The sequence below is a fragment of the Hemiscyllium ocellatum genome, chromosome 43 (genome assembly GCF_020745735.1).
Source record: "Hemiscyllium ocellatum isolate sHemOce1 chromosome 43, sHemOce1.pat.X.cur, whole genome shotgun sequence".
NCBI lineage: Eukaryota > Metazoa > Chordata > Chondrichthyes > Orectolobiformes > Hemiscylliidae > Hemiscyllium > Hemiscyllium ocellatum.
The window spans coordinates 29,869,616-29,882,605 of record NC_083443.1 but is presented as its reverse complement, the minus strand read 5'-3'; the positions used below and the strand labels follow the sequence as shown (position 1 = coordinate 29,882,605).

The 12,990-nt window shown below is 40.9% G+C and overlaps 1 protein-coding gene across 5 annotated transcripts in view; it reads right to left on the bottom strand.

Annotated features, from left to right (window-relative positions):
• Nucleotides 1–12,990, bottom strand: part of LOC132835114 (heterogeneous nuclear ribonucleoprotein D-like) — a 33,821-nt gene that overhangs the window by 10,673 nt on the left and 10,158 nt on the right. For all 5 annotated transcript variants that reach the window (XR_009647283.1, XM_060854439.1, XM_060854441.1 and 2 more), the window contains exon 2: nt 10,446–10,614. Coding sequence is in view for 4 of the 5 variants with exons in the window: in XM_060854439.1 (XP_060710422.1) it covers nt 10,446–10,614 (169 nt within the window). In the remaining variant the exon portion in view is untranslated. The remainder of the gene's footprint in view (nt 1–10,445; nt 10,615–12,990) is intronic.

The following is a 12,990-nucleotide window of genomic DNA, read 5'->3' as shown; positions in this document are numbered from 1 at the left end:
AAGTTTTGTGTCACTTCCCTAAGGAACCTGACAAGGCATATATGCCAACCCACCTCCCAACTCCAATTTTGCTGCCAATTAAACAAGCTCTTGCAAAGGGTTCAAGTCCAATCATTATCATTGCCAAAACACTGCTTTCAGAGCTACTTTCTGAATAAATTCATTCATCACAAGGAATATTTCACTCAGTTAAGAATTTCCAGGCATCCAAATTCATCTCATGCACTCACAGCTGAATATTCGAAGATCAGGATAAGTTGTATCTGTTTTTGCCATTCCCCCATTCCCCCCCACAATCCATGAACAATGAACTATCAAGTGAAAAAATGTCACTCATTTTTGTATTGGACAAAGGCAGCATCACAGCAAAATCAGTTGCATAAAATTACTCTCCAACACTACTGAAATTGTATTTTTTAGTCTCAACCGAGGACAGCATTATCATTAATGACCTTTAGGGAAGGGGACTACTGCCTTTACCTGGTCTAGCCTACATGTTACTCCAAACCAACAGTCATGTAACTGACTCATGTAAACGCAAGAGCAGGATCACTTTTGCTGTGCCCTGGAAACTATTTAACCAGCATGAAATTGCCACCATCAGAAGATGCTTTGAAAGAATTTGTGACCATCAGAACCCTCAAGCAAAAAAAGACCAAGCCCAAGACTATTGCACATATTCAGAGTCAGAAGAATGAAAATGGAGATAAGGAAGAATCTTAATATGCCAAGTCTAAAAAGTCCATTCCTTCCTGACTAAACAATGACGTAAAAGACAACAATATGGAAGTGAGGCAAGGGCATGGGAACCAGAGCAGTAGGTCAGAAAGTAAAATAACTGAAGAGCAGTCTGAGACAAAGGCCAGTAAGACTAGAAGAACAGACAGTCAGGATGGTTTTTTGAAATAGTATGCAAGAATTCCAACTAGGGAAGGCACCATAACAGGCCTGATATTGAGGAATGAGCCACATCCAAGTGAAGGAAGTTTTATGGGGGAGCACTTCGGGAACAGTAACCATAATTTTGTAATTTTTACGCTATGTATGGATAGGGATAAGAGCAGTCCTCAGGTCAAAGTACTAAACTCAGGGAAGGCATCAACCACAATATTAGACAGGAATTGAGGAATGTAGACTGGGGCAGCTGGGAGAGGGTAAATGCATATCTGGCATAGAGTTCAGGATGAGCGTCTTCCTGTGAAAACGAAGGATACGGTTGGCAAGATTCAGGAACTTGGAAATCGAGATCTCCGTCAAAAAGAAAAAGGGGTGTAAGGAAACTAAAGACAGAAAGAGCCCTCAAAGAGCAAATAGAAAGGCTAAAAGGTGCCATGAAACATCTTTGGCAAACAGGATTAAGTAAATTCGCAAGGTCATTTAAGCATGTACAAGGAGCAAGAGGGTAGCTAGGCAAAGATTAGGTCCACTGAAGGACGAAGTAGGGAACTTGTGTATGGAGCCGGACTCCATAGGTGTGGTCTTCAACAAACTTCTTTGCATTGATATTCATGAAGGAGGGGAATATGGTGGATGGTGAGTCTCAGATTGGGGGACGTTGACATTCTGGGGCAGGTCAAGATACAAAAAAAAAAGGTGGTGGTGCTGCATGTTCTGAAAAGCATGACGGTAGACAAATCCCCAATACCTGATGGAATCTATCCCAGAATGCTGAAGGAGGAAATTGCTGGGGCCTTGTACGAAGTCTTTGTTTCCTTTTTTGTCACAGGTGAGGTCCCAGAGAAATGGAGAATAGTCAACATGGTTCCTTTGCAACTGGGATAATCCAGGAAATTACAAACAGGGACCCAAATGTCAGTGATAGGGAATTACTGAAGACAAATTTTAAGGCATCCTATCAGATTTATGCATTTTTGGAAAAAAATTGACTTAAAGTTTGTTCTGCTATAAGGGTGAATTTCATTAACACGAATTTGCTATAATGCGATTAAACAACTGGGGACACTGTTTCTAAAGCGCAGTGCATTGATTATAACACAATTCCATCCCCATTAGTTTAAATGGTGCTATTACACGATTTCCTTATAAACAAAGAATTGCACGAGAATGGAACTACCATGCTACAGCATCACTCACAGTATTAGCGATTGTAGCAGGTCTTTGTGCAGGGAAGGCAGTGTCTCCCAAATTTTATTGGCTTTTTAAGGAAATGACAAATATGATTGGAGGTTATGGCAGTAGATATGGTCCATATGGACTATAGCAAGGCCATGAGGCGGCCATTTGGTGAAGTCACCTGCGATTCGGGGTGAGTTGGTAAGATGGATACAGAACTGGTTTAGTCATAGAACGAGAATGGAACAGTGTAGGTTAGATGGGCTTCAGATTGGTTCTACAGGTCGGCGCAACATCGCGGGCCAAAGGGCCTCTACTGCTCTGTAATGTTCTCGGGAACAGTGAAAGGGAACTTATCTGATTGGAGATCTGTGACCAGTGGTATTCCACAGGGATCAATGCTGGTAACCCTGTTGTTTGTAACATATATACATGATTTGGAAAAGATTGCAGGTGGCCTGATTGGTACATTTGCGAATAACTCAGACTGGTGAACCATGGAAAGCAAAGAGAATTACAAGAGGATACAGCGAGATACAGATAAATTGGAGACCCTGGTGGAGAAATGGCAGGTGGAGTTTAATCTAGCCAAATGCAAGGCGATGTATTTGAAAGATCTAATGCAAGAGTGAAGTATAGAGTAAATGGCAGAACATTTATTAGCATCAACATACTTGTGGGCGTGCAGGTCCACAGTTCCCAGAAAGTGGCAACATAAGTGGATTAAGTGGCCAAAAAGGCAAAGAGCAAGCTTGCCTCCATTAATCAGGGCACATTGTATAAAAATTGGCAAGTTATGCTGCAGCTCTGACGAACCTTAGTTAGGCCATATTTGGAATATTATGCACAGTTCCTGTTATCAAACTACAAGGAGGATGTTCAGGCTTTGGAAACAGTTTATCATGATGTTGCCCGATTTGGAGGGTATAAGCTATGAGGAGAGATTGGAAAAACTTAACTTTGCTTTCAATGAAGGTTGAGAATGACCTGATGGAAGTTTACAAAATTGAGGGGCATGGAGAGGCAGACTTTTTTTGTTCCCAGGATAGATACGTCAGTTACTTGGGGAGGTACATTTAAGATAAAAGGGGGAAGATTTGAGATGTCAGAGGCAAGTTTTTTTTTTAAAATACAGAGGGTGGTAAGTGCTTGGAAGACACTGTCAGACACAATAGTAACATTTAAGAGGCATCTTGACAGATGTACAAATAGGCAGGAGGTAGAGGCATGTTGCCCGCGTACAGGCAAAAGGTTTTCAGTTTAGCAAGGCATCGTGTCGGCAGAGTGTTGGTGGGCCGAAGGGCCTGCTCCTGACCTGTGGTGTTCTTTGTTCTCATATGTAAGAATTTACTTACATTAGCTCACACCTGGGGAGGAGTGCCATTGTAGGGTTGTCATTGGACAACTTATCCATAGACACAAACTAATGCCCTTGAGACATTCATTTGAATCTCACCACAGCAGATGTTTAAATTTGAATTTAATTAATAAATCTTGAAATAAAAGCTAGTCTAGTGGTGACCATAAAATCATTGCCCATTGTTGTAAAAACCCATCTTGCTTACCAATGTCATTGAAGGAAAGACATCTGCTACCTTCTGATCTGAAACAGTAAGGTAGGCTCTTCAATGGCCGAGCAAACCACTCAAACACAAGTAACAGCTACAAAGTTTGATTAACAGGGATGAAACAAGATATAGCACTCAGCTTTGACCAAGGAACCAGAAAGAGCAACGGCACGCAGTCCTGTCTCCCCTGCACTCGACCTGCCACAGGTGAATCTGTCCATGACAGCACCAAAAGTGACAACTGCAGGGTCAGAGTCATTTAGAAAGCTCATTAGATTTGATTCAAACATAGACAATAGAGCTGAATTCAAAGGGACAAGGGAAGGCAACTGGGGTGCACAGCAAGGCCGCACTTGACAGGTAGCAACAAGGAACCGAACAAATTCAGAGAGAAATTCTTTGCAGGTAGAAATCACAGATGATTGTGGCTACTGGAGGTCCATCTTTTCACCAAAACACTTTGATTAAGTAGTTTTTCCGTGTAGATATTTTGTTGAATCAGTTAAGGCATGTGATGACTCAGCTCTGGAGCTGTGGGACCTGAAGCCTGGACTTCTGGCTCAGAGGTAGAGATACAACCACTGAGCCACAAGAACCTTTTTAGTTCAAGTATTTTCGTGACAAACCCATAGGGCACCCATTTCTACCATTTCCCAGAGATCCTTTTCAAGTCCAGGAGCCATCCACCCACTTGGGGAAAACCCAGCTCTTTTGTATTTAAAATCAACCTAATCTGCCACACTATGACACATTTCCATGGAAGTGGAAGTTGAACTTCTAGCTTCTGGTTGAAAGGTAGGGACAACCCCACTGTGCCACAAGAACCCCTTAGTTCCACGACGTAGATATTTCAATCTATTTGTTCAGACATATTATGACCCAGGTTGAACTTGTACCTGGGCCTTTTGTTCAGAGGGAGGCACATTACCAGTTCACCACAAGAACCCTTTAGTTTCTCAGGGTGGATGGTTCTAATACAACCTGTTAAGCCACAAGCATCTGGAGCAAGTGGACTTAGAACCCCTTAGTTCCTCAGCGTTGATATTTCCATTAACCTGGTTAGACACATTATGACACATATCTGGAGTAGATACTTTTTTAAATTCAGGCCTCCTGGCCAACAGGTAGGAACATGGCCCCCTGTCCTAATCATCTTTGACTGTTTGAATAATTACCTTCCTTCCAATGATGGAAGTGCCACAGGTGGTGATTTGGCCTCATATCTGCAGTTATCCTAAACAGCATCGTCACTTAGTGCCAAGCTCCTGCCTAACCCCCATATCTTTACACATGATTTTAAACAGAAACAATGTAATGCCCTCCTGAATGTTGCCACTACTTTTCCAGGTCATAGATAGATTCCAGACCCAAACTACTCACTGTGCACAAGTTTTTCTCACTCAACATTCGCTTCTCTTGCACACCACTTTAGATCGATGTGCTCTTGAACTTATGAATGGGAGTAGTTTCTGTCTATCCATGCTGTTCAAACTCTGATCATTTTGAAACCTCCATCATATCTCTACTTGGCCACTTTCTCTCCAAGGGCATTTCCAACATCTTAAATCTACCTTCATAACCCAAAGTTTCTCATCCCTGGAACCATACTTGTAAACCGTTCTATACTTTCACACATGAATTTGCATCCACCCTGCAGTGTGGCACCCAAGACTGTGTACAACAGTCTAGCTAAGGTATAACAAGTATCTTATATACAAATTCTGTTTGCTCATGTACTTTTTGCTACTATTAATAAAGCCCAGTATACAGTACTCTTCATTAACTGTTGTCACCTTCTGACCTGCCACATTCAAATGATTTGTGCACTATACATCCAGATCCCTCTGCTCCAACACGCCCTTCAGAATTGTATCCCCTTTTGTTGTATTATCTGACAATGTTCTTCCTAACAAAATTTATCACCTCACACTTCCCTACATCTGTCACCTATCCATCAACCAATTTGATGATGTTCTTTTGGAGTTCTACAGTGCCATTTTTAAAAAAAGTCACTTGTGAGAAAATGCGCGTCACTGTCTGGGCTGGCATTTATTACACGTCCCCGGCTGCCCTTGAGAAGATGGTGGTGCACTGCCTTTTTGAATTTTTGCAGACTTTTGCTCTAGGTACATCCACAATACCCTTAGGAAGGGCATTTCAGAATCTTGACCCAGCAGTGAAGGAACACAGTTCCTCTCAGTTTACGATGCTTCCAAGTTCTGTATTATCCATAAACTTTGAAACTGCTCCTTGTACACCATGGTCTCTACCATTAATGTAAATCAGGAAAAGGCTCCCAATACAGACACCTGGCGAACTCCCCAACATATATCCATCCACCATTTACCCTTTATCCAACCACTCAGCCAATTTGGTATCTATCATGAGGTCAGAGCTAGGGAAGTTCAAGGATTGCATAATATTCAGTACCATTTATGATTTCAGATACCAAGGCAGTCTGAACAACTCTCAGGCTTGAGCTGATAAGTGCCAAGGAATTTACATACTACACAAGTGCCAGACAGACATCATCTCCCAAAACAAAAAATAGATTCAACCACTGCCTTCACATTCAACAACACTAAATTGCTGATGAAGGGTTTATGCCCGAAACATCAATTCGCCTGCTCCTTGGATGCTTGGTGTTTTTCCAGCACCACACAACACTAAATTGCTGAATCCCCTATTCTCAACATTCTGGGATTAAGATTCCGCCAGCTGTGCAGGGTGGAACCTATCACAGCCTCCTCTATTGGTCCTCAGTCTTCAGTCAATTCGATTCATCCATGTGATATCAAGAAATAATTAGGGGAACTGGATACTGCAAAGGCTATAGGCCCTGACAGCAGTCCAACAATAGTACTGAAGACCTGTGTTCCAGATCTTGCCTAGAGAATCTCTCAAGTAGAGTAACAACCCTGACAAGGTGGAAAATTGCCCAGCTATGTCCCGTAAACAAGGAAGACTGTCCTGGAGAAGGGTTACATCCAAAACATTGACTTCTCCACCTCCTGCTGCTGTCTGGCTTGCTGTGTTCTTCCAGCCTCCTGCCTGTCTACTTTGGATTCCAACATCTGCAGTTTTTTTTGTCTCTAGCTCTGACTTGTACAAAAAAGGAAAAATTGCACCTGGCCAATTACTGCCCCATCAGTCTCCTCTTGATCATCAGTGAAGTGATGCAAAGTGTCATCAACAGTGCTATCAAGCAGCACCTCCTTATAGAATCCCTACAATGTGGAAGCAGGACATTTGGCCCATTGAATCTACACCAACCTTTCGAAGAGCATCCCAAACAGACCCACCACCCAGCAACCCCACCCCCAGCACCCTCCCTCCCACACACACAACCTTCCATCTCTGCAGGGCCACTCACCTGCTGCCCTCAGTAGAGTTGTGGTTCAAATATGGACAAAAGGGCTGAATGCCAGAGGGGAGGCAAAAGTGACAACCTTGACATCAAGGCTGCATTCGAATAGCATCAAGGAGCACGAGCAAAACCAGACTCAATAGGAATCAGGAGACAAACGCTCCACTGGTTGCATTCATACCTGACAAATAAGATGGTTGTATTTCTTGGAAGTCAGTCATCTCAGATCCAGGGCATCTCAGCTGAGGTTTGTCAGGGTATTTTCCCAGGCCCAACCATCTTCACCTACTTCATCAATGACCTTTCCTCCATCTTAAGATCAGAAGTGGGGATATCTGCCGATGGTGGCACAATGTTTAGCACTATTTGCAAATCCTCAGATACAGAACCAGTTCATGTTCAAATGTGACAAGATGTGGATAACATTCAGGCTTGGTCTGACATTCAATGGTGTTACATTACTGAATTCCCCCATTCTCAACATTGACCAGAAATCCAACTGGTCTTGCCACATAAACAACACCACAAGAATGGGTCAGAGGGTGGGAATACTAGGGAGAGTAACTCATCTCCTGACTCCAATAAAACCTGTTCACTGTCTACAAGGCAAAAGGTACAATTCAGATGTGGGATGGAACACACCCTACTTGTTTGGATGGGGGCACTCCAACAACACTTAAGAAGCTTAACACCATCCAGGACAAAGTAGTCCACTTGATTGGCATCACATCATAAGCATCCAATCCCTTCACTACCAATGCTCAATAATGTGTATTACAAGGTGCACTGCAGAAATTCACCAAAGATTCTTAGGCAACAGCTCTCAAATCAATGTCCAGTTTCATCTAGAAGGTCAAAGGCAGATACATGGGAACACCACCACCTGCAAGTTGCCCTCCAATTCACTCACCATTCTGACTTGGAAATATATCGCAGTTCTTTCAGTGTCACTGGGTTAAAATCCTGGAATTCCCTCCCTTTCAGCACTGTGATATGACTCACAACAGGTCTACAACAGTTCAAGAAGGCAGCTCACCATTACCTGCTCAAGGACAATTTGGAGAGGTAATAAATGCTGACCAGCCACAATGCTCACATCATATGAGAAAACATGAGAAAAACATTGAGACCATGAGCTAAGAGCATGAATCCACACACAATCCAAAATATGAAGATTGCCAACACTTTATCTTAGTGTCAACTCTGTATACTGATCACATTCAATATGCAAGTCAAAAGGTGATAAGCAAGTTCCAATTTGGACCCAAAAACAACCTAGGTCAATACATCAGTGTAGTACTGTTGAAGGTGCCTTATTTTAAACCAATGCCCCATCCACACCATCCAGCTGGAAGTGAAAATCTGCTGCACTAATTTAACATTTCTCACAATGACAACAGATCAACTGGCTGTCGTCCCCCTCGCTATTCTAGCTACAGGGCTTGGCAACATTGACAGCAACTGCATTTCAAAAATAACGCCTGACTGATAAACACTGCAGGAAAAAAACACCAGCCTTGAAGAGGATGCAATGCAGATTAGAGTATCTGGAATGATACCAGACCTCAAAGGGTTACAGTTTGAAAACAGATTATGCATTTTAATTCGTAATTTTGAATTAGTTAAGGTGTAATTTAGTGAAGGTATTCAAAATGATAAAGGGATTCAATGTGACACATACAGAAAAACTTTGTAGAGGATTCCAGAACAAGTAGGCAAGTAAACTGAAAACCACAACTGAGCTAGTTAACAATGAAATTAAGGAGGACTTCCCCCCCCCCGCCTCCGCCCCCCCCCCCCCCCCCCCACACAAAGCAAAGCAGAAATTCAAACCATCTTCACTAACAAGCTAAAAAGGTTTTTGTTAGACAGAAGGATCCAGCAATATGCAACGAAAACAATTAGTCACTGAAGATGAGACACTAATTAACCTTGATCTAGTAGAACAAGTTTGAACCTGAATACCCTGCTTCCACACATCCCGGGAATACAAGAGATGTTATGAATTCATGCTGAATTCTAATTTATCACTTACTGTAAAATTAAAATTTTGATGATGCCAATTAGAACATCAGTATATTCTACTGCACACTGAAGCAAGAGAAATTTCTACACATAACTGCACAAAACTTGAACCCAAGTCTCATGCTTCATGAAAGGAACTTGATTTTTTTTTAAAAGCAACTAACCTGTTTGAGGTTTGATCCCCAAAATAAAGTGTTCAGTGAAGAGTAAAACAAGTTTACTTTGTTTTGACCATCACATGCCCCCAGGGCTGACACTCCCAATCAGCAATCTTTTTATAAAATGCATTTACAAGCTCAACAATGCACATATGTTTTACTGCCTTGGGATACATTCATTCTTCAAGATTACCACTAATTCAAAAGGGACAGGGGATTCAGGGCATTCTCAACATCTACATATACAGTGCAAATCTCAATAATGAGTACAATGTTTTTAAATGGAAAACTGAATTAACTCTGAATTTCAGCTGAAAGAATACCAACTTTTTTTTAACAAAAGTTTGCTCATAGCCACAACCATTCAATCTTCAGCCTAGGAAACTCAATGTTGACCATGAGGATTAGCACATGTCAGCCCTCCCAATGAGGGGCAGCTTGGTAGTTTTGATCTGAGGAATCCCAAGATGATTGACAAATCCAATAAATGGAAGTTTTCTTCAGATCCCTCTCTGCTGATTGGTATTCCAACTATTGTAAAAGTTTCATCTTTGGAGTCAAATGGTTGTGAATTCACACTGCACACTAACTTGAACATGTAACCTGGAACAATAATACAATGAAGCACTGAGGGTTGTATTTTAAGAGAGGTGTTAATTCGTCAAATGAGACAGTCTCAAACTACCTGTTAAAAGAAGGACTGAAGATCGAGTATTAGCCTAAGAAAAATAAGCTCTACGGTATTGTATTTATAATTTCTCTTGCAACCAGCACAAAAACCAGAATACCAGTCACCTATCTCATTACTTCTCTTCTGAGTGGATTCTGAAACAAAATGGCAACCACATTTGCCTACAAAAAACAATCACTACAGTTCATAGTGAACTTGAAGCATTCTGGATGCTCTGGCATATAATGCATTATATCAAAGCAATTTTATTCCTTGAATGCTTTTCATTGAACCACCACACCACATCACATGAAGATGGCCAATCCGATAAATAAGTATGTTCCAATCACATGGCCCAGGTAGCTTTGGAAGCAGCCCAGAGCAGTTTGTCTGCCCACTAGGTAAAGAATGGCATTGGCATCAGTAGACCTGAAAAGAGGGGAGAGAAAATAGAATGGAAACCAAAAACCCTACTTTTAACCTTATGCAGCATCACAATTGAGTAATTTCAAGTGGTAGTTCGGATTCCTCATTTAACCTGGACACAATCAGGTTAAAAACTGGCAGTGAACACAGAATCCTACCTTGTCTACACTTTCAGGATCCTTGAAGAGGATAAACCCAAATCCTCGCGAGCGCCCAGTCACAGGATCCATTTTGATTACGCAGTCTACAATCTCTCCATATTTAGAAAAGTAGTCCCTTAAATCTTTCTTGCTTGTTTCCCAGCTGAGTCCACCAACAAACATCTTCCTGCACAGTGACAATATAAAAAGGAAGGGCAAATCAGTTTTAAAAACAGTGCTAGTACAAACATAGTAACTTAGGTCTGGGACAACTTGGCCAATATTGATAGTCTCCTCCACTGCCATTTCAGCATAACCTCAACTCTTGGCTACATAAGGTGGATGCCCACTTTGTACTTCCATCTGTTCTGGATCTCAAGCTAATATTACCAATGTTATATTATACACAAGCATGATCTCTGCAGGACTAATCATTCAGCAAGGAGTAAAAATGGGTCACTGACCCTTCAAGAGCCTTGCATCAGCCACTTTCCCCATAGTTTAAGAACTTGGGAGTTGTATCTTCAGATACATTACTGATCATATCCTGCACACAAGTGAAAACCACTCCAAGTAAGCCTGAAAAAAGAGAGAGAATTGACGGAAGTTTGTTCAGTTATATTCACAGAATGCAGACATTACTTGCAGAAAGCAATTAATATTATCTCTTATTGACTTAATGATACATTACAATAGTCCAAAATGATGTACAAGTCTGGCAATGATATACTCAGAACATGGATTCACAAACTAACGGGGAACTGGGCATGGAACCTTAAACTTTTCTGCCAATCCTCAATCATGTGTGGCACAATACTGTACACACATTCCAGTTTAATGCAGTGAACAGCATTTTGCAATATCTTCCCCAAAATTATCCTTGAGGTTATTTCTAATGTCCAACTGGCCTTTCACATTGTGCTTGCTGCTCAGCCAAAGACTAAAAGGCCTATGTTGTCACAACTCTGCAACCAGCTGATGAAGGAGCAGCACTTTGAAATCTAGTGATTCCAAATAAACCTATTGGACTTTAACCTCACATTGTTTTTTTTAAACTACTAAACACCAGTGAGTACATTCCAAACAGACTCGGCTCCATCAGAAATTTGCACTAAACATATTTATGTAATAAAACTGAAGCAGAAAAAAGTGAAAGAATTAAAGTAATTTTAATTAATGGTAACATTGATTTTAATTTCATTCCAAAACTAAAATTAATCTGAATTGTTTAATTTGCCTGTGGGATGTGTGCATTGTGGATAGATTCTTGTTTGCCAAAGCAATTAAAGGTTATTGAGGATAGATGGCAATGTGGAATTTTTAACACAAACAGATCAGCTATGATCTCATTGAATGGCAGCGTATGCTTAAAGGGTCAAATGGTCTACTTCTGCTTCTATTTTGTCTGCATGATTCATGTATATACATAGCTCTGCAACATTTGAATGGCTTTTAAAATAGTTTGCATATACCACATTATAAAACTGCGCCAATACTCAAAATTCAAGCTATGAGCATCATGGCACGGATTTGGAAATTATAACATAAAGCACATATGAGTACTGGAACAAGAGTGAATGAAATTAAAAATATAATTTTCTGACTCAGAAAATATAAAAGTAGACGTTATTTTTAAAAAGGGTACAGAGTAGAATACTCGCTGCAATGGTGCTAAATTCCATCTAATATAAAACTTACTTTGTCAAGAGAACTCTATCCCATCATACTGGCTAGTGGCTCCATAGCTCTGTGCATAGCAAGCTCAAAATCCACATTCATCTCCCTCTTTGGCCTACACCCCTTTCAAGGATGCATCCTCTCTTCTCATCCCAATCAACCGTCTGCTCTCTCCTCCCACCCTGTCCACCACTGGTGACAGAATTGCAGTAATTTTTTCTCCAACATACAAACTCCATTCTATCCATCGCTACTCGTTATACCCCTCTCCAATTTCACGTCTGAGTAAAACTGGGTCTTTTTTCTACATTTTTTTCAGCATTTCAATCCCTTCAGTCGTAAGGATAATAATATGATCGTATTATCTGTATTTAGTAACATTTAAACTAGTAACTAGGCTGGTTTTATATCTTTTCAAATTATTTGGATACTTCACAGAAGTTAAAACATTCAGAAAACATACAATTCCTACAGTATTTACACCATAAACCCCAGAGTAAAATTTGCATAAAAAACACTATGCACTCCTCCCTATTCTCCCAAAAATCAGTTTTAACAGTATTGCCTTTTGAGAAACTGGAGTCTTACATATGACACATTTGCAATAGGAGATACAGAAAACGCTTGACCATGGCCAGGAAAGGGGGGACCATTTGTTCAGAAGAATTGGGGACATCTGTCTCTAGTGCCAATGGATTGGTATAAATAAGATGATAACATTTGTTCACTTGTAGGAGGTGTGGCAGTACTTCCTTCTCACGCCGGGAGCTGGAAGATTGCACATATTTCACAGTAGAATGTCAGATAACTAAAATTATGGTTATACTGAAGACTCTTAACAAACCTCATACTCAATAGGAAAAGAACTTGTAATTCCATAAGCTGA